Source organism: Calonectris borealis, chromosome 6 (assembly GCF_964195595.1).
Source record: "Calonectris borealis chromosome 6, bCalBor7.hap1.2, whole genome shotgun sequence".
In the NCBI taxonomy this organism is placed as follows: Eukaryota; Metazoa; Chordata; class Aves; order Procellariiformes; family Procellariidae; genus Calonectris; species Calonectris borealis.
Window position 1 is genome coordinate 18,245,106 of NC_134317.1, and position 23,545 is coordinate 18,268,650.

The 23,545-nt window shown below is 62.2% G+C and overlaps 2 protein-coding genes across 2 annotated transcripts; one reads left to right on the plus strand and one right to left on the minus strand.

Annotated features, from left to right (window-relative positions):
* Positions 1 to 9,082: 9,082 nt before the first annotated feature.
* CDK5R2 (cyclin dependent kinase 5 regulatory subunit 2) lies at positions 9,083 to 10,048 on the plus strand. The gene has a single exon (XM_075153933.1). It carries the CDS (start codon positions 9,083 to 9,085, stop codon positions 10,046 to 10,048), a length of 966 nt encoding a protein of 321 aa, XP_075010034.1.
* An 8,835-nt stretch (positions 10,049 to 18,883) lies between these two features.
* FEV (FEV transcription factor, ETS family member) lies at positions 18,884 to 22,997 on the minus strand. The gene is made up of 3 exons (XM_075153934.1): positions 22,946 to 22,997; positions 21,867 to 21,941; positions 18,884 to 19,395 (listed from the first exon to the last, which is right to left on the minus strand). The coding sequence occupies exons 1-3, from the start codon at positions 22,995 to 22,997 to the stop codon at positions 18,884 to 18,886; spliced, it is 639 nt and encodes a 212-aa protein (XP_075010035.1).
* Positions 22,998 to 23,545: the final 548 nt, after the last annotated feature.

Consider the following 23,545-nt stretch of genomic DNA (forward strand, 5'->3'; position numbering starts at 1 on the left):
GATCTCGAGGCTCCGGTTGAGCTTTGAGGATTTCTATCCACTCCAGGATCTCTGTCCGGAGTGGAGTGGATGGGAGCTACTGGGGGGTGCTGGGGGACATGTGTGCAAGCCACCCGCAGATCTCAGCCCGTGCCTGGTCCCATGGAGCTGGTCCCATGGAGCTGGTCCCATGGGAGCCTTTCCTTAGCGAGGAATCGTGGGTACGGCAAACCCCGGGGCCCAGGGGATGGGCAGTGACCAGCGGTACCCACTGACACCGACAGCACCGGCTGTGCGTACTGAGGATGCAACAAGTGTTTCTGCGATGGGTCTGGTCTCCCCACACGCTCAGCTCCATCGGCGGTGTCAGTGGGAGAAATCGCTGCCTGGGCTGCTCCCCACAGCGCTGGCCTTTCTCAAACGACTTCCCCAGAGAGGGAGCAGGCTGATAAAGAAAGTTGCTCAGGCAAAATCAGGCCAGGCTCAGGCAGTTAGCACACAGCCAGGCATCCTCACGGGGGAAGGCTGAGCACCGCGAGCCTCATCCTGCACAGAGGGGAGGGCTTGGCTCTGTGGGGTACCACCAGGCTGGAAGAGGCAGCCAAGGATAGCTCATCTTCCTATCTCAGCCCAGGCCTCAGCTGGAGAAGCAATGGGCTGGGGGGGAAAGAAAGGGGGCAAGGGGGAAGGAGCCAGGATCTTCTTGCTTGGGAAACCACCGGGAATCTTCCATCAAAGGGAAGGAAGCCCTAGGCAGAGGGCCGCAGGCTTTCATGAACCGCTTACTGCAAACCCCGGCCCCCATGGGTCTGTTTATCCTGGCATGGGAGAGCCCATAAACTGCAGCCCTGAGCCGGCCCATGGAGCACGGCTTTCCTCCCTGCTGCAGCCTCGGCAGCGGGGCTGGGACAGCCTGCCAGGGGCAGGGAGAGGGCCATCGCCTGGGCACGGCTGCCAAGCCTGGCCTGTGCGTGGCCACTGCCCAGCTGGGTTGTGGGGAGGTGTCCCCATCTCTGCATCCCCAGAGCTGGCAGTGAACCCTTCTGCTCCCATCAGCTCTCCAGGGCCATGCTTGGTCCCCACGCAGCATCCCTGGAGCAGCTGAGGGTCACCAGGGCACAGGGATCTTGGGGTCCCAACTCAGCTACTCCCAGACCTGAAAGCAGGTCCCAGCCCAAGGGCAAGGGTCCTCGAGCAGTGCTGGGAGCTTGTCACCACGGCCGGCTGGCACCCCCAAAGGGTCTGCCCCGTTAAGTGTTGCTGCCAGCTGGGCTGACCCAAGGTGCCCCATAGTTTCCCACGTTCCCTCCTGCCTGCCACCCGTCATATTTTGCATTTCTCCTTCTATCTTATCTCCCTGCTGGCTCACCCCTTTGCAGCTGGGCTCTTGTTTTCCCTCTGCCCTCTCCCTTGCTCCTTGGCCCCACCTGCTGCAGCTCCAGCCTGGCTCCCATGCTGAAGGACCTCGAGGCAGGTCCCTGATAAGGGCCAGACCAAACAAGAACCTTTTGTGCCACGCTGAGCTCATCTCGAGGAACTGGGCGAAGACCTGGCCTGGGCAGAGCAAAAGCGATGCATGGAGGGACCGAGCCATTCAATGCTTCCATGCAGTGCCATACACACAGCATGATCCTGCCTCAGTTTCCCCACTTCTCTGAACATTCTTCCTCTGCCCCTGCTCACAGCAGCATCCCTTCCTCGAGCAGGGGAGGGAGAAGGGCCCATGCCGAGGGCTGAGCTGGGGAGGGATGGTGCATGTCCTGCTGAGAGATGCTGTCAGTGCTGAGCCCTGTGTGCACAGCGGGCCTGGCAGCCAGCAAGTGCAGGGAATAAAATTCTCCCCCCTCCCGGCCCGCTGCTGGGTTAATATTCCCTCTAACGACAGACGGCTCCTTTTATCCTCTCTCGCGCTCCCGCCAGTGATTTAATCTTGGAACAAGCCGTGATTATTTCCTGTACAGCTGCCTCCCTCGCTTCCACCGCAGACGAGGCTTGACAGCATCCCACCAGGCAAGGAGCAGACCCTCCTCCAGAGCCCCAGCCCAGCCATGACTGAGGGCAAAGAGACCCTCTCCAGCCCCCTGCCTGCCTGGTCCCCTTGCCCCTGCCTGTCACGCGCTGAGGGTGCCATGGGGAGAGGAGGGACAGTCTGTGATGGGACCCCTGCATGGGGCTGGCAAGCATCAGGAGAGAAAAGGGGCTAGGGAAGGCGGTGGATTGCTTGACCAGGGGGTCTTCCAGGTCCCAGCTTCATGGGGCAGATCTAGGGCTGTGAGAGGAGGCTGGTGGGTCTCAGACTGGCTCCCTGGAGTTAGCATGATATCAGCACAGAAACACCTACCCCTGGATCCCTCCAAGCTAAGGCACAGGGCAGCTGGACCTCAGGCAGAAGGTCCTCAGCAGCCCTGAGCCAAGGCCCACAGGGGCAGTGAGAAGGCAGGTGAAGGATTTACCCTCATAGCCCTTTGCATCTCACAGGGCTGCAGTGCTTGAGCAGATGCACCCCAAGCTCAGAACCACAGAGCACACAGCCTGGGATCCCATCAATGGTCATAGCAGAGCCAGTGGCATGGCTTGCAGCAGCTCCAGAGGACCAGGGGACCCACGCAGCTAGAACAGGCAAGATCTGCTTTATATGGAGAGCTTGGCAGGGGCTGGGACTGACTCCATCCTCATCTGTGCAGTGAATGCAGTCAGCCCCAAGCACCGGAAAAATGTGAGGCCAGAACACTACTGAGGACAATCTCCTGAGTCTCCTCTTGTGTGGCTCTTGGGGAGGCGGCTTCCAAAATACTGGGTCAATATCCGCTGTCTACCTGTAAGCGGGCAACTTCCCCGTGCTGCTGGGCAGGTGGGGCTAGTGGGGGTCAGCACTTGTTGCTAGAGCATATGTACAGGACATGCATGCTTGTCCTTCATGCGTGCACTACCTGGAGGGCTGAGGAAGGCCAGGATCCCTCCTTGCCAGCCAAGGGAAAAGCAGCAGGAGACCAGGGCTGGCCCAGGGCCACCCCAGCAGCAGCAAAACGTGGGGGGCAGCTCCACCTGGTGGGCAGCGAGGCACCCCCGCAGTGTCACCAGGTCTCTTTGGCCACCACACGGGGACAAGGTGCCCTAAGAGCTGAAACCTATGGCCCTGCCTTCCCTGTCACCACTAGGAAACAGAGCCAGGGGACGGCAGCCTCACCCCGGGGTTTGGGCTGCTCCAGCACTTAGGCATCCTGGGGCAGCATCAGCCTGTGGATGCACAGGCTGCTGCACGCACACAAATGCATCTCCGCACGCACACAGCCTGTGCAGCGAGCGCCGGGACAGCTGGTGCAGAGCCAGCCGTGCCCCCGCGACCTGGCCTTTGCGTGCTGAGGCTCCCATGTGCCTGCAGGAGGCGGTTAAATGAAGGGAGCTGCCTCCCTGCCAGATGGAAGCAATCCTGAGGGGCTGGATTGCTCAGCTCCTGGCAGCCAGGGAGGGGTGGGAACAAGTCTGATCTGGAAACCAGGAGTCCTGGGCACAGCACCTAGCATCCTATGTGATCCTGGACAAATCCTTGCTGCCTGCCATGGAGGAGCACTTGCACAGATGCTTTCCTTGCCCTGTGCTTCCCTCTGCCCTCTTCCCCCCGCTCTGGGATGCTCCTCACACGCAACACCCTGTGGCACCCCTTCCATCCCAGCACAGAGACCTCAGCCCCTTCACCCACAGCCTTTTCACTGCCAGGAGGCCCCAGAGATGCCCCCCGCTTCCGCGCAGGCTGCAGGTTGGGAGCTGCTGAGTCTTCACAGGTGAGTGATGGGTAGCGGAGAGGAACCACCACCAGGACAGCAACCGGACACTTTCCCTCAGACAAGTGGCAGCTTCCTCCAGCTATGCCAGTGCCCCTGACAGCCAGAGAGTCTCCCCAAAGCGGGGGGAGGGCAAAGAGTTGCGGTGATGGGCTGGGCACGGAGCCGCTGGAGCAAGCCTGCGCCCAGCTCCAGACAACCTGGAGATGGAGAGGGGACCCAGAGCAGCGCAGGGCCCGCCCCGGGGAGCTCCGGGGGCAGCTGCCGCGAGAGGGCAGCACAGCCCCGGCCCGAGGCACCCCCGAGCCCTCCCCGGAGCCGCCACCCCGCCCGCTCGGGCAGCGCAAGGGCTCGCATAACCCCGTCTCACCCCTTCAGGGACACCTGCCCCCTCCCCGCGCTGGGCTGACAGGGGCTCTCCTAATGGAGCCCTAATTGTCTGCAGGGGGGGATAATTAACCCCTTCATTAACCTCTACCAGCTTGCAGCTGTGTGAGTTTCCTCCTGCCACAAGACGGTACGGATGTGCTGGCAGGCATTTAAGCAGCCCATGGCTATGCTTGGGACTTCCCAGTTACACCTTCCAGTCCCACTCAGAGTTGAGACCTTCTTCCCTTAGGGGCTTTAATGGCAGTAGTCCTGGGAGGGATGTGGGCTGTGAGCATAGCCCTGACGGCAATCCCCATCCTTGCCCCCATGCCAGCAAGGGGTACTTGCATCCCCACCAGAAGCCGGTGGCTGCCCAGTGCCAGGACCCCTCTTTCTGCCCAGGGATCAGGAAGCAGAGATGTGTTTCCATGTCGATTCAAGGCCTGGCTCTGCCTTGCACGGTTTCCACCCAAAGGAGCTGTGTTTCTCTCGCTCTCCGAGCCATTCCCAGCACCGCCGTTCGGCAAATGGCAGGACAAAAATAGCTTCTCTCCAGGGGCTGCAACAGGGCTGCTCGACTCGCTGTGCTCTGCTCCACTCTATTGCATGAACTCAGGGCTGACCTCGGAGCAGGGACTGCACAAGCTCCTCCAGCCATCTTAGGTAGGCACTGTCCCCCATCCTGAGCCACACTAAGGGGGTATCACAGAGTAAGCCCGGATCAGCTTTGGTGTCTATGGAGCCAGAGCTGTAGCCCTTCTCCCTTGAGAACTGGGAAGGGGAAAGATGGAGGGGGACCAGGGATGGAGAAGGGAGAGGTGCCTGGGCTGGGGCACCTGGAAGCACAAGCAGGTTTCTCTTCTCTGGGTGCTGCAGACAACCTGCCAGCCGGGTCCTCTGGGGCTTCCCAGCCCCAGGGCTCCCAGGCTCTGCCAGAGGTTGTCTGCCTGCTGTACGGGCTTGGGAGGGGGAGCACCAGAGCTGTCATACCTGCTCACTGGGAGATGTACCAAGACTGTGAGCTCCGTCTCCACGGGTAAAGCAGCACAGCGCAGGAGCTGGCTGGCCAGCCGCTGCCAGGGAGACAGTCCTTTTCCCTGCCTGTCTTTGCCAGTGCAGACAGACCACGGCACAGCAAGTGAGCTATTAAAGAACAGCTCCAGCCAGCCAGCAAAAACGTGTTCATTCATCATTCTGGAACAGGCAGGGGGGACGTGCCAGCTGCTTCTAGCCAGGACCCCTCACAAAGCCCATGCCCAATAGCTCAGCAGCCTGGAGGGAAGCTGGGATCAGACTAGGGGGCCCAGGACCCTCCAAAATGCCTTTTCATGTGCTGGGAGAGCTGCCCTGCCCCAGGCTGGGAGCTTGGGCATTTCTGAGCCACAGCTCCAGCATGGCAGCATCATGCAGAGACAGCTTGGAGAGGACGTGATGGGTTGGCATGGGCTTCACCAAGGCCTGACCTGCCTCCACATTCCCACCTGCACCGGGCAGGCAGAGCTGCACAGCTCTGTGCAGTGAGAGGCTCAACTGGGGTGGAGCAGAGTGGGAGACCGGCTGCCAGGCACCCGTTGGGAACTGTGTGGTTCTTGCAGGGCAACACTAGCTCTTTTAGAGCCTTTGCACAGTACTGCCTGGTTTTACTTCTGCTTCTCTCCCCTGGTGCTGCTGTCTCCCCGCCTGTCTCCAACCCTGGAGCCCAGCCAGTTGTGCTCCAACGCCACATCTGGAACGCCCCTGATTCAGGACAGGGATACCCCTTTACACAGCTGGAATTAGGGGCCTGGACAAGAAACCATCCCTTTGTTGGTGCTAGCATGTAGCTGAAGTATGTGTTCACTGGCTAGAGTGACCCTTAGTAGCAGGGGATCTGTGTATGCCAACAGTGTCCCAGCAAAACCACACCACCCCAGCTGAAGGCTTGGCAAGGGCAAGAGCCTGAGAGCAGCTTTGAGACTGACCATACCGCCAGCCCCTACTCCGATCCTCCCTTGCATCCAAGGGCATGTCATTCCAGCTGCCTGTGGTGGAAAACCCGATTCCCTAGGGAAGGGAAATGCTGCCGTCCCCTCCTGCTTTGTGCCTTTCCCTGACCATTTACAACCGATACCTAAAGGAAGAGCCAAGCAGAGATGGCCCCAAGGACGTAGCTTGTGCTATATCATTGCCTGCCAGCCTCAGGGCTGGAGCCTGAAAAGTAAAACTGAAGAGGGGGGAAAAGATCCTCCCCTTTCACGTGGAAGAGCGGCTGCCTCCCCAGTAAGCTGCAAAGCTGCTTCTTTACCTGCATAAGAAACATCCTGCTGTTCTCTTAGGGCTTGGGTAATTCCCTAGTGCTTGCAGGAAGCCCTTGCCGCTGCCAGCAGTGCTGACTTGGGGAAGGACTCTGGGCTGACTGACCTCCTCTACCCCAGAGCTGCTCCCGTAGCGGGACACAGGCAGCTGCAGGCAAGAAGGGAATAACTGGCCCTGGAGCTCTTCTGCTGCTCATAGCCGAGGCCTCAAGCTGCATCACTGAACAATCCTGGGCTGGATTTTTAAACAGGCTTCAGCCAAATCTCCACTCCTGGGAGCAGTAGGAGATGCACACACACTGAGCTGCTCCGTGCTGGTAACCGAAAGCCCAGCTGGAGGAAGCAGGAGAGCTCTCTGGCCCGGTTCTCTCCATAAAAGGCTGCAAAGCCCAGCTCATCACTGCCGAATACAAATAGCCCTACACAAATAGCCCTTCTTAATGAGTTTGGGGAAGCCAATTTGGGAGAGCTCACACAGGATGGGGGCAGCTTCATGTGTTTCAGATGAAGCAATCTGAGAGCAATTTTACTCCAGCAGGAGCAAGCAGTATGCAGGAAGGTCTCTGCTTCCTCACCTGCAAAATTCAGCTGTGGGTTTCTGATGAGGCCATGTTTGCATCCTCAAACATGCAAAGAGAGCAAAGATCACAAGCTCCTTCCCATCCCCTCCCTAGGGCTCCTCCATCTTCTCGGCTAGGTTGAAGCCAGCTCTGTATACCTAAAGGTGCTGACTTAATCTTCATCAGGAACCTTGTCCTGATTTTCTTCCTCTGTATTTGTCCCCCTTTACCAAATCCCCTTTGTTACTTCAGCCCAGCCTAAGCTGGCCTTGGGTACGTGATGCTGGCTCAGATTCACTTTGATTCTGGCCACTCCCAGTGCAAACCTCTGTGTCTGGGGGCCGGTGTGCACATATTAATGTTCTTTGCAGATCCCACTGCAGCCTTCTGCAAGGAAACAGCAGGACGTGGCTGGCCACAGCACAGGATACGTGGGAATAGGACTTTACCCCTCTTCTCTGCAATGGCACAGAGGGCACAATCTCTGCCCTGCCCCCAGATGTGGCACGTCAGCCCCAGGCATCAAGAGGCCCGGCTGGAAGTCTGAAACCCGGCTCTGAGCCTGCGCTTTCATTGCAAACACCTCCAGCATCAGCAGTGCAGGAGGAAGCGGGGGGGCTGGCTTAGCTCCTCCCGGTTGATAATTCATTACCGCCTGTTAGCCCGGATCCATCCGGCAGCAGCTACATCCTGGCACCGACATGTGTTCATTTCACACATAAAATGCTGTATCAAAATGCATCATTGAGACATTCTCCCTGAAACCTTTCCCAGCTGCCTCTCCCGGCGCTTTACATGCAGGAGCAGTCCCGGCAATTGGGGCGTTTTGTTCCTAATGGATGCCTGGCACCCGCTGTAGCAATCAGAGCTGCAGGATCCATCCTCCAGCTCATGAGAAATACAAGGGGAATCTTCCTGCAAGGGGCAGGGAGGCAGCAAGCAGAAGGTGCAGGTCTCATCCATGGTTTGCTCAGATCCGGAGAGGGAGAAGCAGTCTGTGTGCACATGGCTGGTTTATCGCATACCATTTTGCAATGATGCAGAAGTGCAGCATCTCTTCCCTCCTCCCCTGAGGGCTCTGGGAGCCCTGGGCAGCAGGGCTGGCTGGTCTTCCCTTGGGGAGCTGGAGGAGGCCCCTTCCCCTTTCTCCAAGGACCCTGACTTTGGTCTGATGCTGGTGACTGTCAGCATCGTGGTAAATCTCCCCTCCAGGGCTGAGTGGGAAGGGGCAGGGTGAGTGGGGGACCCAGCGTTTGCACAGCAGGTGCTGGGGGTGCTCCCCCCGGCTGGGTGCCTCCTGACTCCCTACAGAGCCATGCCCAGGGTGGGCCTGGTTCTCACGAGAGCTGGGGCTCTCCCACCAAGCCTAGGCCCTTCATGGTAGCTGTCGAGTCACAGCCAGCCTTTCCCCAGGCCCAAGTCTTCTCCATCTGCCCCCCTCAGCACACGGTCACAGTTGTCTTGACCTTCACACCTCCTCATCCTCCCCTCTGGCATTTCCCAGGGCTCTTCTTCCCCACTGTGTCCCCCAGCACCATTTGGGGGGGCTCTGCTGGTCTGGGAAGGTTCATCCCTCGCTCTGTAAGAATACAGAGCAGGACCCGGGTGAGACCGACCAAGTTCAGAAGACGTCCCCAGTCCCTTCCTGTGCCCCCTGTCCTCTGGGCTCCCCCCCGCAGGGCCCTGCCGCCTCCCCACGTCCCTAACACAGAGGGCAGAGGGGCTGGGACAGCATCGCAGGTCCCGGCCCCCCCGCCCTGGCGGCAGCCCCGGGCCAGCCGCCCACCGGTGAAGGTCACGCCGGGGCGGCGGCCGCCCGGCAGAGCCGCGCCACGCCGGGCTGCCCCCCCCGCCGCCCACCGGCTCGGGGGCGGGCCGCACCGGGGGCCCGTGCGGCGGCGATTGGCTGGCGGCGGGGAGGCGGGGAGCGGCGGGGCCGCGGCTGGCTGCAGCGGCGGGCGCGGAGCCCAGAGCGGGCGCGGCGGAGCATCCTCGGGCACCGCGGCCCCGGTGAGGGCCGCCTCCCCCGCAGCCCCCGGCCTCCTATGGGCGGTGCCGGCGCCCCGGCCCCCGCACGCCCGTCCCGCTCGGCGTTAGCATGGGCACGGTGCTCTCCCTCTCCCCCGCCGCCTCCTCGGGCAAGGGCGGCGGCGGCGGCGGCGGGGGGCTGCTGGCCGACAAGGCGCCGGGAAGGGTGCCGGGCAAGGGCGAGAGCCGGCTGAAGCGCCCCAGCGTGCTCATCTCGGCGCTCACCTGGAAGCGGCTGGTGGCCGCCTCGGCCAAGAAGAAGAAGAGCACCAAGAAGGTGACGCCGAAGCCCGGCAGCGGCGCCCCGGGGGGGGCCCCGGGCCAGCCCGACCCGCTGGTGGTGCAGCGCAACCGCGAGAACTTGCGCAAGTCGGTGGTGGGGCCGGCCGACGTCGCTAAGCCGGGCCCGCTGGCCGTGCCGGTGCCCACCGTGCCCTCTGCGCCGCAGGAGCTGCACCCGGGCTCCGGCGGGGGCAAGCCGCCGCCGCCGCCGCCGGCCGGCAGCCGCGCCCCGGGCTCCCCGCGCCGCGTGGTGGTGCAGGCGTCCACCGGCGAACTGCTGCGCTGCTTGGGGGACTTCGTGTGCCGCCGCTGCTACCGGCTGAAGGAGCTGAGCCCCGGCGAGCTCATCTCCTGGTTCCGCAGCGTGGACCGCTCGCTGCTGCTGCAGGGCTGGCAGGACCAGGGCTTCATCACCCCGGCCAACCTGGTGTTCGTCTACCTGCTGTGCCGGGAAGCGCTGCGGGGCGAAGACATCGGGAGCCAGGCCGAGCTGCAGGCCGCCTTCCTCACCTGCCTCTATCTCGCCTACTCCTACATGGGCAACGAGATCTCCTACCCGCTCAAGCCCTTCCTGGTGGAGGGCGACAAGGGGCGCTTCTGGGAGCGCTGCCTGGGCATCATCCAGCGCCTCAGCGCCAAGATGCTGCGAATCAACGCGGACCCGCACTACTTCACGCAACTCTTCCAGGACCTCAAGAGCGAGGGCGAGGGCGGAGACGGGTCCAAGCACTGGACGATCAGCCTGGACCGCTAGGGAGGTACCGGGCCCCCGGCCGCGGGGGCGGAAGGGGCCGCGCACCGAGGGGCGGGGGAGGCGAAGGACTGCCGGATTCCCCCCCTCCCCGCCCCGCATCCTCCTCGCCTTCCCCCCTCCCCGGCCGTCAGCTCCACGGAGACGCTGCCTGGACCCTCCCCGCTCCGGATCCGGCCGCTCCCCCCTCCCCGCTTCCAACCCCAGCTGGGGGCTGCGCTCCGGCACACCGAGACGGCGGAGAAGACCGGGGCGGGGGGGTGTCCCTCCCGCCTGCGCGATGGGGAGGGGGGCAGGCTGCCGAGGAACGGAGGCTCCTGGATGCGGTTCCTCTAGAAAAAAGGGGGGGGGGGGGAAATGGAACTGAGGGTCCGGGGCAGGAGGGTACGGGGGGGTCTCCTGGGTGCTGCGGGGGCCCCAGGCAGATCGTGCATGTGAACGAGCCCCCCCGCCGCGGGCAGGGCCGGGCCCCGCGCCGCCGGCCCGGAGCTGTCCGTGGTGCTGGAGCTGCCGCGGCTGAGCAGACAAAGGCGGGAGGGGGGGCGGGCAAGGCCGGGGGGGCCGCGGGCTTTCGTGTCGTGGGCGCTGCCTCCCCCCCTCGCGTGGGGGACACGGGCCCCCCCGGGCATGGGCGTCGCTGCCCCTCACCCTGCGGGAGCCGCCCGCTTGCCCCTTTGTTCGAGCCGCTGGGGTGTGGGGGGGCGCCCACCCCCCCTCCCCGCGTGTAAAACCCTCCCTCCCCGGTGCGCACCCCGAAACGGGGTCCTGGTGGGGTGAGCGCCCCCCTCCTTACCCCTTGGCTTGCTGCGGAGAAAGGGGTCTGTGCCAGAGGAGGCCTAGGGAGCCCGGGGGAAGGGACCTGCTACGGGGCGGGGGGGTGTCCCTCTCCTCTTGCTTTGCTTCACTGGAGAATAAAGAGGCGGCCTGGACGGGCCTGGTGGTGGCTCCCTGGACTTGCTGGGCTATGGGATGCAAGGGAGATTGGGGGGGCACCCCAAACTCCCAGTTGTGCCCCCTCTCCTCCCCAAGAGTGATTGGGGGCTGGTTCTCAGAGGGGGTTTTACTCTCCGGTGTGAGTTGGGGGTCAGAATGTCACCCCTGTTTATTGTGCCCAAGGCCAGTCCTGGTCCACCCAAGTGTCCCTTGGCTCCCTGTGAGCTCTCCTGGCCTCCTCCATTCCAGATGGAAATGTCTGATGCCTGTCTGCTGCACTGGATTTAACTAGGATCCCACAGCCTGCGTCACCTCCTTTTTTTTTTTTAATATTTTTTTTTCCTTTCTTTTTTTTCACCTAAAGCTACCCCGCCTCACCTCCTTCGTCCCTATCTCTGGCCTGCAGGGCTGGGCTCCCTTCCCTGGCAGAAGCAGGCTGTGGGGGCTGTGTTGCTAGCCCGGTTGCCAGCCCGGTACTTCTGCAGACCCCCAGGGAGTGGGGTGGAGAAGGGAAAGGCTTTGCCTTTCTCATAGCTGGTTGCTATCCTTCAGGCTACTGAATTTGCCAGGGCTTCTTTAGCAGGATCCACAGCACACGCTTTCCCGTTGGGGTCTGCATCCAGTGCTCCCCAGCCCCTCTGAGCCAGGCGCTTGGGCTCCCCTCAGCCAGGAAGAGCTGTTCTGGCTCTGCAGGTCATGGAGGGTAAGCTGGATTCTCTCTACCTTTGTGTGCATCAGCAGAGCTGCTAATTAGGCCCAATCTGGCTCATTCAGGCAAAGCTGTGCTGCCAGGAAGACAGCACAGATGTCCCTGTGATGGGGACTGACCTGGCAGGGTGCTGTGCAAGGCTTTTCAGTGGCTGCGTAAACCCACCCAGACCTGTGCTACTGCCTTCCTCCCTGTCCCTAATGGGTGCTCTTGTCCCTGCCTTTAGACTGACATTCATGTGACCTTGTGGTGAGCTGTCTGGGCCAAAACATACTCACAACCCACCCCCAACCCAAATTTGGCCATATCCATGTCTTGTGCTGGGGAAGGTAGCAGCTCTGACTTACTCTGGCTTAAACTGGGGTTGAATTGGACCCTTAGAGCTCCTACAGAGATGCTGGGGGAGCCCTGACTTTCCCCTGTCAGTTTTTTGCAGAGAGGGAAACTGAGGCAGGGGGAGGTGAAGCAGCATGCCACCATCCAGCAAGAAGGGTCTGCAGCATCGCAGGGTAACACTCGAGCCATAGGTGCTGGCTGTCTCCACCCTGAGCTGGGGGTGTTTTTCCAGTGACCCTCTACCCCCAGCCGCGGGGCTTTATAGAGTCCCATCTCCAGAGCTGAACAACCTGCCAGCACTGGTGGAGGTTTTCCACCCTACAAATCCCCTTAGATACACTCTCGGGGTCCTTCCAGCTTCAAGCCCCAGCCTTTTAAAATGCTTCCAGCTGCAGTGAGGCCATGTCCTTCCCCTCCTCCCTTGTGTTTCATTGATTAAGAGTGCTAGGCCTCATTGGGGGATTTAGGAAGAGCTAATTGCAGACTGGTAATTGAAGACAGCTTGGAGTCTCTGGAAATGTCAAGGAATGAGAGACGAGCTTAGATGCTCCTGTGCATTTAAATATGTGTCGTCGGCTCAGCCAGAGCCTTACTGAGGGGAGAGATGTCTGGTTTTCCCTCCCCCAGAGGACCTTGTACAGCTGCTGGCGGAGCGGGGCAGGGGGAGGAAAGGGGAGGTGGGGGGGACACAAGCAGTGGGGAGTACTGAGGGTGGGAGTTCTCAGACAGGCTTGGGAGTTTGGCAGTTTCCTATCTCAAAAGCTGTGTGCTTTAACTTGCCAGACCCCTGTGCTGCTGCACGGTGCCCGGGGGTCTGGGCTCAGGAGCCAGCTGTGGGGCAGCAGTAGGGGATGGATAGAGCTTGTCCCCAAACTTGTGATCCCTGCAGCCACCCGGTGCTCCCTGAGGAGCAGTGAGAGGCTGAGACCCTCTCAGGAGGGGCTGGGAAGCCCCCCTTGCTGCCAGCCGCAGGGCCCAGCAGTGTCTGGGGTTGCAGGGATGGGGGATTCACATCGGGTTTGGGGCTCAGAGGTAGAGCAGCAGGGCCAAGTCAGGGATCCATCACCACAGGGCCTTCATGAAAGATCCCAGCTCTCTCCTAGTCTGAAATTCCTCCAGCAGGAATACCTCTCCTCTCTATGCCTCACAGTGGATGCCCCATTTGCTCCATGCCACGTTGCAGCAGGGGAGGTGGGCACAAGCTGCATGGTGCAACCTGCAGTGGATTCAGCCCCTCCTGCCCCAGGGAGGTCTCTTCTCAGGCCATAGCATCCTTCCCTTGTTCCCCAAGGGTGCGTGGGACTGCTGGAGGCACCCTGGCTGGCGGTGGGTCCCCAGGATGCGTAGTCACCCGTGGAAGTGGGGGGTTCTGCCCGGAGCTCGTGGAACAACAGCTCTGTGGGACTCCCCTTGCCCTGCTGCTCTGTCCGCAGAGCAAACTCCATGCACTGGACGTGCTGGCCATGGCACTGGGGCATGGAGGAGCCAGCCTGGCAAGCCGTGCCTCCTCCTGCCGGACAAACAGCGGGGAAGCTGTGCTCTTGCTGTTAAGAGTTGGCAGCATACCCCAGAGTGACTCGGAGCTGCTCTGTGGGGAGGAAACTGCTCCGGATGATGCAGACCCGGTGCCCACGTGGCTGGTGAAGGACCTGCCTCAGCCCAGCTTTCTGCGCAAGCCCTTCTCCTCCGTTCGGCTGCAAGGATGATGGATAACATGTTCCTCAAGGCAGATGGAAGTGGGAGGTCTCTCTTCTGTCTCTGTGGGAGCTGCTCGGACACTGGCTCCATCCAGCGTTGGGCTGTTGATCCTCTGCTGAATTGGAGATGACTTGTGGGTGCAGGTTTCTGGTCCCCTCCCTACTCCATGGCACTTCAGTCACAGCTGCTGGTGGGATGTCTAGGGGGGAAGACGTGGACAAAGTGACCTAGGGAGATGGCAGCAAATGGCAGAGAGAGCATGAGGGGTCCTGGACTAAATTGGCTGAAGAGATATTTTTACCCAGGGAGGGGCAGGACAACTGCCACAGGGTCTCAGCTGGTGGGGGACGCAGCCAGGCTGGGGTGGGAACCTGCAAGAGGCTTTGAGCTCTGCCTGTGCCCAGGGTAGCCCAGTGGCAGGCATGAGACCGAGGGAGGTGGGACAGCAGACAGTTTGGTCCCTGCTGTAGCCAAAACATGGCCTGTGGCATTGCCTGGCTGGTGGGTATGGGACTGAGGAGCACAGACTGGGGACAGCTCTGTGCCAAGGAGCTGGGGCAGGTGGAGAAGGAGAACCAGATGCTTTGGAGTGCTGCTGTGATGGTTAATCCTTCTGCCACGGTGCCTGGCAGAGCGGAGGGCTGGGGCTGCCTAGGCTGGGGCATTACCTCCAGCCCACTGAGAGCTGAGCATGGAGGTCACCCTGTGCTGTGTCCCCTGCCTGTCTCACGGTCCTGTGTCACTCCTGAGGATCGAGCTCCTTGGGGGACAGCCAGGCAGCACCAAGCTGTGGCCTGGGGCAGTTGTGGGGAGCCTGCCCCAGGGAGTGAGTGCCCCCCGGGATGGACTGGGTGCCGGTCTCTCATCAGAAGTCCTGCATTAGAGTGTAATCTGGCATTAGCACATTAATCCTGTCCTCCCCGCTGCCCAGCCTCTGCCCTCAGCAGAGTCCAGCCCAAGGTCTCGGTGTACAGCTGGGCAGGAGCGGCACCAGGACACTGTCTCCCCGGCAGCCCTTGCCTGGGCACCAGAGAGCAGATGGCAGCAGGGACAAGGTTTGGGGCTCCATCCAGAGCACCCCTGTGTCTGGGGAGGGCAGTGAGCAGGGAAGAAACCCAAAGCGCACAAAGCTCCCCCCAGGTGCATCCAGGACCTGGGGGAAGAGAAGTCCAGGCCAGGGGGGTTTATGGTGGCAGTACGGCCCCAGCCCCGAACACATTGGCAAGGGAGAAAGCAGCATCTTTTGGAAGCATCACGGTTGGTTCCTTGGAGGGGCTTCACGGGGGGTTTTGGAGCCTGACTGCCTGCACCTGCGGGCTCCAGCTGAGCCACACTAAGTCACGAAGCGCTTTGCAAGGAGCCAGGCCAAGGGAAGGTGGCGTCTGGAGAGAGGATGTGAGTCAGCAGCTTGGGGGTGGGGGGACCGAGCTGAGGAGCCAGCGCAGCGGGGATGCGGAGAGGAGGAAAAAGGTGGGAATTGGGAGAGCTGGAGGGGGAGCAGGGGTGGTCAGGGAGGCAGCCCACGTCCCCCAGGGCAGACCTGTCTCTTCCCAGCGTGAGAAATGAAGCAAGTGGTGACCTGGCTCTGCTAAAATAGGAGAGGGGCTACTCCATCCCCTCTCTGATCCCTTACTGTGGGGCTGGGAGACTCTGGGGGAGTTGGAGGGGTCCCCCTGCCACCCTGGCAAGAGGTTGAGGGCAGGGCAGGGCTCAATCCTGCCCTCTTGCCGGCTAAGCACAGCCAGAGACAGAGATACATGTATTTTTTTTAAGTAGGAAAAACCCCTGCCTTTAATCACAAGGCAGCAGAAGAAGCTGCCAGGCCACGTGTGCTGCTCCCTTGCTCTTCCCAGCGCAGGCTGAGGCCCTTTGGGACCACGTTCCCCCATCTCACCCTGGGCAGGGCACCCGAGGTCACCCCGCAGGTAGGTCTGGAGCCCGTGGGTGCGCCGGGCCCATGCACCCTGCTGCCAGCTGCCTAGGACAGGCTCCCCACCCAGCTGGTGCACCCCACTGCCAGGGACGGTGCTCCCCCATCAGCCCCCCTGGCTGGGCACCCCCAGTCGGGGCCAGGGACAATGCTCCGCCGGGAGCCATGCCGGGCTCGGCCCCACTCGCCCATTGGCAGGATTTTGCTGCAGTCTGCTCCGAGCCGGCGGTTTTGGTGACTGAAGAAAACGGTGCTGCTGGCAGGCTGGGTCAGACGGGGCTCTGGGGAGGGGGGAGGCTGGGTTGGGTGGGAGGTGATGCTCTGTCCCCCCCTCCGGTAAGCACAACATGGGGCGGTGGGGCTGGTCCCAGTGGGGCCTGGGGATGGGAGCATCCCGAGTTGCCATGGTGACATCGGCTGCATCCTCAGGCAGGCGAGAACATTGCTGGTGCAGTCCTGCATGGGTGTCCCCCACCGTCCCTCCTAGCTCACTCCTATCCCTGGGGAGTGCCGGGCTGGTTCCTGGCTTTTGGGGTGGCACTCTGGGGACAGAGCAGGGGGACTGTGCCAGGTGAGCTCAGAGCAGAGCAAAACAAGCCCTCAGCTGCAGCCTGTTGCATTGCGGGTATGCGGCAGTCCTCCCTCTCCCAAAAAGGTAACTCCCCCCTTTCCTCAGCATGTCCAGCCTCCCATCCAGCAGAGACCCGGATTGCAGGGCCGGGAATGAGGAGGGAACTGGGCTCACCTGCGCTTCCCTGGAGCAGGCACTGGCAGAGGGACAGGAGGGATAGGAACGGGATGGTGGCTGGGGGGAGCTGCTGGTGACCCACATCCCTTAATCCGTGACCTGCCCTGCGTCATGCAGTTACCTAAGCCCCGAAGCAGGCTCCCCCAGTGGGGGCACGGCCCCCTGCCCCGGCTCTGAGGGAGCCAGCTGTGGCCAGCCCCCCCATTTTGTCCTTGCAAGGCCAAGCTTGAGGGGGATGGGGGTGTGTGTCTCCAGCCTGAGTGCTGGTTGCATGGGGATAACTACTCCTTTCCCCCCCACTTCACCTCCTGCCATCCTTGGGGACCAGAATGTGCAATGCTCAGGGATCCTGGAGGGAGGGACCCCCCCAGTCCCGGCAGCTCCTTTCCCATACATGGGCTCCCCACTGGCAGCATCAGGCCCCCCCCACCCCGCAGCCTGAGCCCTCCCCCTCCCTTAAGCTGATTAGGGTAGTGAGGACACGTCTGAGCAGATGCCACCAGTGACCAGACCCTGGAGGAATGCAGAGGGGGCAGCACGGAGCCCCCAGATCCAGGGGCTGCTCTGATCTGGGAGGTGCAGGGAGAAGGGCTGGGGGCTGACCACCCCCTCCATGGGCTGGGTAATTGCATGGCACCCCCCTACACAGCCGGTCTGATCCCTGCAGTAAGCCTGGCCCCCAACCCTGGCACCCTGGACCTCCGATGGGGGTGGGATGGGGAGCACAGCCCCAAGGTGGGCACAGGCAGAGGGCAGCCCCTGACCCCATGCCAACCACCACAGTCACCAGTGGGTCTGTGGGCATGTTCCTAAAGCCAGGCAAGCAGTGCTTCCCAGCTCACCACTGCATCAATGTCACACGTAAGCCTGCTCCACGGCTCGGGACCTCCCTGCTCCTGGCACAGTGCAGCCCAGCAGGAACACCCACTGCAGGATCAGCCTGTGCTGGGCCCAGTGCATTGCCCCGAGCTGGTTGCACAGGGCTCTGTGGGTCATGAGGCATTTGGTATCCCAGATTCCCCTGGATGATGGCAGGGTGGCAGACACCCCACCAGGCCAACTGCATCTCCTCTTTGCCTCCAGCTGCCACATCCCCTTGCCAGCCTGGGAACAGGGTATGTGGCTTCCCTGGAGGGGTGTCTCAAGAAGCCCAGAGGTTTCCAGCTCTGCCGTATCTTTTGGGGGCTATAAGAGCCAGAGGTGATGCCTGGAGAAAAGGTGATGCAGCAGGGTGGCCGCATCCTCCCCAGCCCAGCCCTGTAGGTGCTCTGGCTCGGATGGGAAGGGATTTGCTGGGTGGTTTCCCCTCTTGCCAGCCCCCTGCAGATGCGAGAGGACACAGGTCACAGCACCTCTCTGTTTTATTGAAGACCAGTCCCTCCCCTCAGCCAGCACAGAGCCCAGCACGCCCAGCTCTTCTGCATCCACTGGGCCAAAGTCCTGCTCTGGAGGATGGGGGCACCTCCTTGGACTGAGCGTGAGAGACCCAGGGCTGTCCCTCAGTGCCTGGGGCTCCCAGCCCTGCTGTCATCCCTTTTCCTGCCCCACTTCCCACCCTGCCTTGTCCCTGGGGATGTCCCCACCTGTGGAGGGTGTCCCACCAAGCCCTGCATGCGAGGGGCTAAAGCCACAGTAAAGCTAGAGCATTAAACTTGGAAGTGGCCAGCAGGACACGGACTCGTGTGCAGGGTGTCGGGGACTGTCCCGCTCTGTGGCGTGGTCCTTGGGCACTGGAGAGAGGGTAGAGTTGCAGGGGCCAGGCTCTGCTGCCTCCGGTGTCTGGCCTTGCCCTGAGGCTGGCAATGCCCCCCACACCTGCCCCTGGCACCTCCAACCCCAGAGCCTTGCCCTGGGCAGGAGTTAACCCATGAAGGGCATCTGCTCTCCAGACCAAGGCTTCTCCTGAGGTCTGGGGGCAGCCACCATTGACAGGAGGTGTAGGAGGGATGGAGGAAAGGAAGACAAGGAGACAAAGGTGTGGGACCAAGGAGCAGCAAGGAGGGTCCCTTTCCCTGCCCCTGTCCAGTGGGACCCTCACCCATGGACACAGCTGCCCTGGGGCCCCAGGTCCTGACTCCTCTCTGCAGGAGAGGGGAGGGCAGGCACAGGGTAGGGGCAGAACTAAGGACATTCATGGGGTGGGCAGCATGTTGCAAAGGAAAGGGGGGGCACGGTCCCTGCCAGGAGGAGAGCCCATGGTTTTTTCTTCCATTCACACCCTGCTTTAGGTATCCACGTCCATTCCCATGATCATGGATCCCTCCTCACCCTAAATTTAGGTGGCTTCTCTCCTCCAGCCCACATCAGGGAACTAACCCAGCTACCCTGCAAGCACCCCTCGCCCCCCACACCACTCTCCAAATCTAAAAGGCGGCAACTGAGAGCAAGGAATGATCCCACCCCCCATCCCTCCCTACTGAGCTCCCCAGCTCCACAGCACCATGTTGCTGGGGACGGGGAGGTCCGCCTGGCGCGGCCGAGCCTCTAATGGTAATGGTTGTTCATGTTGTTGAGGTGGGAGGCTGCCATGGCGCTGAATGGGGCAGAGGGCTGGAGCCCGTGCCCGGGGTAGAGGGACGGGCTGGAGCCAGGCCAGTAGGAGAAGCCGGCCGGCGTCACCCCCGAGGTCATGAGGTTGAGTTTGGAGATGCCTGAGAAGGGCAGCGGAGCCAGGTTGCCCTGAAATTTGTAGAGGGTGTGATCGGGGGCGGCCGGCTGGCACACCTGCGCCAGCCCGTGGAAGTCGAACTTGTAGGCGTAGCGCTTGCCGTGGACCTTGGTCATGATGTTCTTGTCGTAGTAGTAGCGCAGTGCCCGGCTCAGCTTGTCGTAATTCATGTTGGGTTTGCTCTTCCGCTCGCCCCAGCGCCGCGCCACCTCGTCGGGGTCGATCAGCTTGAACTCCCCGTTCGTGCCTTCCCAGGCGATGCAGTTCAGGTTGGCCCGGTCCGAGAGCAGCTCCAGCAGGAACTGCCACAGCTGGATCTGCCCGCTGCCTGCAAGGCCGGGCCCCGGAGAGGTTAAAGCTCCCTCTCAGGGCACAAGGAGAGGGGCAGGATGTGCCCAGTCTCCTCGACACCCCACTATGTTGCCCCCTCTCGGACCCAGGTTTCAGGTGCACCTCATTGCATCTTCTCTGCTCTAGAGACATAGAAGATGGTAATGAGGTCGTGTCTCCTTTGCAGCATCCCTACCCCCTCCTGCCCCCCAAGCAAGAGAAGGAGAGGACGCCCCTGCACCTTGGGACAGGGGTAGGAGTGCTCAGAGGTCAACGCAGACTGCAGTGGGTCTGGGCTCCCCACATCCCTCTCGCCCTCATTCACACCCCACTGAAGATGAATACTTGCTCCTTTGCTTTGGTGTGAGGATCTGGTCTGGTTCTTTGATCTGCAGCCCCAAGAAGGAGGTATCTTGGCAGTACCCAGATCTGTCCCGGAACCAATATTCCCCACTGCCACCTCTGCTTGAAATTGGGCTGGTGTCACAGCACTGCCCCTGCCCATCTCTAGGGGCACTGTGCCCTGCAAGGATGTCTCCATGGCGAGCTGAAGTTGGGGTGCAACACTGCTCTGACCTGCATGCCTGGCAGGCCCAGGCAGATAAAGGGAAAGGAGAGACCAGGACAGGGCAGGACCTGCTGTGCCTTTGAATCAGGCACCAATGTTCCTTATTTCCAGAGGAAAACTGTCCTCTCTGAGCCATGGCCATTGCACCCACAGCTTTCACTGAGGAGCACCCTTGGTGGGTGCCCAAGATGCCCTGTGCCAGGCTGTGCACACACAGGAGCCTGGCACACCTGGACATGCCCATAGTGAGGCAGAAGGACAGGCTACACTGGGTCTGGCCAGAGGTCATGAGAGGAGAGGGTCCCTGGACCTTAGGGTGACGAGCAGTCCCACCTCTGGCACCCAGCCACCCTGCACTTACCTAGCCCCCCCCGATCCCCCCCACTCCCTCCCAAGCAGGACCCCCTGCACATCCCTGCTCCCGACCCCAGCCCTTGCAGCACGGGCTCTTCCCACGGCAGAGGAAGTGTCTTTGCATTTCATCCTCCCCTCTGTGCTTTTCTGCCACTATTTTGTCTAAAGGTGCTTGGATCCCATAAAGAGGTTTAGCACCCACGACCCCCGCAGCAGGCAGTCCCACAGCTCAGCTACATTTCCCACAAAGAACCACCTTGTCCTGCTTGCTTTGCACCCACCTACTTTATCTGGTGCCCCCCAATTCTTGCTCTGGAAGAAGCAGGGAACAGCCGTTCCGCATCCATCCCCATTCCACCAAACCTCGCTCAGACATCCCAAACCAGGCAGACGAGCCAGGTCTTTCCAAGGTATTGTATTTCCAGATCACCCATCCTGGGACTGAGGTGGGGATCTCTCCTCTCTAGGGTACATTCACAGCCCTCGTCTCTTCTCCACCCCCACAGCCCCCACCCTGGGCTCCTGCTATCCCCCACCCATGGGGTTCCCCACCCCATGCAAGGAAGGCAGGGAGGTGTTGGGGGTGCAGCTGGGTGGGGTGGCGAGGTTCAATTCTGCCTGCCGCAGGGTGCTATGCTGCAGCGCCCGACAGCTCCCTGGGGAAACCTCCGGGAATCCAAAAAAGTCCTCAACGCAGCGCAGTGCGCAGAGGATGGCTGGGGCAGAGTCCGCAGTGCAGAGGCAAAAGAGCCTCTCCCCAGTCCCAGCTTTGCCCCCCTCCCACCCCTAAAGCAGGGCTCCCCTTTTCCTGATCAGAGCATCCCCTGACCCCTGTCTCCTTGCCAGGCAGGCAAGCTACATGGCCTAAACGCCACAGCACTGGCCCCGTGTCTGCCCGGTGACCAGCCCTGCTGTGCTCCCCAGCAGGCTCCAGGCTGCTCGCTGGCCAGCCCTTGGCCGATCCAGGGGATCCCGGACGGATGACTCCGGCTCCCGGGGATCCACCATCTCCCAGCTGGCCCATGCCCTGCCCAAGCCCCAGCCCTGCACCGGCAGCTCCCTCCCGGGTGTAGCTCACCTCACTCCCCTGCTCCCAGGCACGGGTCCCCTGAGCCCAGATCACTCCCCCCAGCTCCCAGGCTGGCTGGCAGCTCCCTCCCCATCGGATGTCCCCGGAGCACCGGGGGGACCCGAGCTGGGACCCCGCACCCGGCCCGCCCCACTGCAGGGCTCCGGGGTGGCCGGGGGCACTGGGCACCCCACTCCCCTCCGCTGCAACGGGACGGCGGCTCCCGGCCGTCGGGGCTCGGCTGCTCTCCCGGTGGATTTTGGCCGCGGGATGGTTGCAGCCCAAGCCGCCCGCAGCAGCAGGGAGCGGGGCTCCGCGGTGGCCGTGTCCTGCGTGGGCAGTGCCCGGCACACGGACGGGAAGGGGTCCCCGAGGGCTGCGGGGCGGGAGAGGATGCGTGTGCCCCGGGAGGGTCCCCGCTCCGGGCGGGCCGGGGGGAGCGGGGCCGGTCCCGGGGAAGGGGCAGCGGTGCGCTTACCTTTCTGCACGCCCGGGCTGAGGGACCCCCACGCCTGGCTCTTCCCGTCTTTGAACAAAGTTTCCCCGACTGGATCTGGAGGGGGAAAAAGGGGCGCGGGTGGGGGTGCAGGGGGGGGCCGGGGCTAGGCGGGACGGCGACCCCCCGGCGCCCACCCGCGGGCAGCCCCCGGCCGCTCCCCCTCCGCTGCCCCGCCGCCGCGGCGAAGCCAGGAAACGCGTCCAGGAAAAAGGAAATCCGATTTCCGACCGAGCCGGGGAAGCTTTTAAATAGGAATAGAAAATCCTGCGGGCTGGGGTAGGGAGAAGAGATGGAGAGAGGGAGAGCTGCGGGGCAGGGGGAGAGGGAGAGGAGGCGGGTGGGGTGGAAGGATGGGTGGCAGGAGCGGCGGGTGGAAGGAAGGATGAGTATCGGTGTTTGGGGAGCGGATGGCTGGGGAAAGGAGACATAGATGGAGAGGTGGATGGAAAGAAGGAAGGAGAGATGGATGGACGGATGGAAGAACAGAAGGGAGGATGGGTGGGTTAGATGGGTAGATGGAGGGAAGGATAAGAAGAAGGAGGGAAGGAAGGGCAAGAGGTGGAAGGGTGGAAGGATAAAAGGAAGGGCAGGTGATGGGTAAGACGGTGGAAGAATGGGCTGATGGAAGGGATGGAGGTAGATGGAGGGGGTGGCTGGTAGCGGGGACAGAAAGAGGGACAGGTGGGTGGGGTGGAAGGATGGATGGAAGCACAGGGGAAGGGTGGGTGGGTGGAAGGATCGGTTGGAAGGACAAAAAGGTGGATGGAGGGATGGAAGGACAAGGGGACAGTGGGTGGATGAAGGATGGAAGGGAGGATGGGTGTGCGGGCATGGAAGGCTCTGAGGGCGGCTGGAAGGAAGGAGGAAGGGATGGTTGGGAGGTTGGAAGGCAGGAAGGGAGGATGGGCAGAGGGAGAGGGGAAGGCAGGGTGCGTGCTGGAGGGAGACGGGGCAGAGGAGGACCCCGGGGCAGCGGCGGGGCAGGGCGGGCGGGGGCTGGGGTGCTGTGCGGTGCACGGCGCTGCGGCGGGGCAGCGGCCGGGGGGGTCCGCCCGTACCTGGCAGGTACATGTTGAGCAGCAGTGGCACCGCTCCGGCGCCGTGTCTCATGGCAGCTGTGGGGGTGGCCCGCGGGCTGCATGTTTTAATATTCCTGCCCCTATTATTATTATTATTATTCCACTTTATCAGGGAGCAGCTGATGGCGAATAAATGGCAGCGGGACGGGCAGGGGACGGGCAGGGGCCGGGGGAGGCGGGGGGGGGGAAGTTTCCAGGCAACTCGCAGGGGCTCGGGGCCCCGGCTCCAGCAATTTCCTCCGCTGTAATTAAAGCGGGCGCTGCCCCCCCCCGCTATCGGGTCCGCATCAGACTTTAATCACGGCCGCGGGTTTCTATGGAGAGCGGCTCGGGCCGCTTCCTGCCTCTTCCGCCTCCTTAACTCTTCGCAAACACGGCGCTGCCATCCCAGCTGGGCGTGGGGCTCGGACACTGCCTGGAGACCGTCCGGGCCCGGCCTCCCACCGCCACCACCAGCACCCCGCTCCCCAGCCCACATGGCTGGCCAGTGGGCACGGTGGTCCCCGCGCGGCTGGCATCACCTGGGCCTTCTGCATCTCACCGCAAGGCATCATCCCGCCTGCTTCCGTCCCCCCAAGC

Bases quoted from the DNA above. Each gene is read 5' to 3' on its own strand.
- CDK5R2 (XM_075153933.1), top strand. From the start codon at position 9,083: ATGGGCACGGTGCTCTCCCTCTCCCCCGCCGCCTCCTCGGGCAAGGGC.
- FEV (XM_075153934.1), bottom strand. From the start codon at position 22,997: ATGAGACACGGCGCCGGAGCGGTGCCACTGCTGCTCAACATGTACCTG. The intron at 21,942-22,945 runs GTACGGGCGGAC...TTCCCCCTCCAG, and splicing joins GCTCAACATGTACCTGCCAG to ATCCAGTCGGGGAAACTTTG. The intron at 19,396-21,866 runs GTAAGCGCACCG...CCGGCCTTGCAG, and splicing joins CAGCCCGGGCGTGCAGAAAG to GCAGCGGGCAGATCCAGCTG.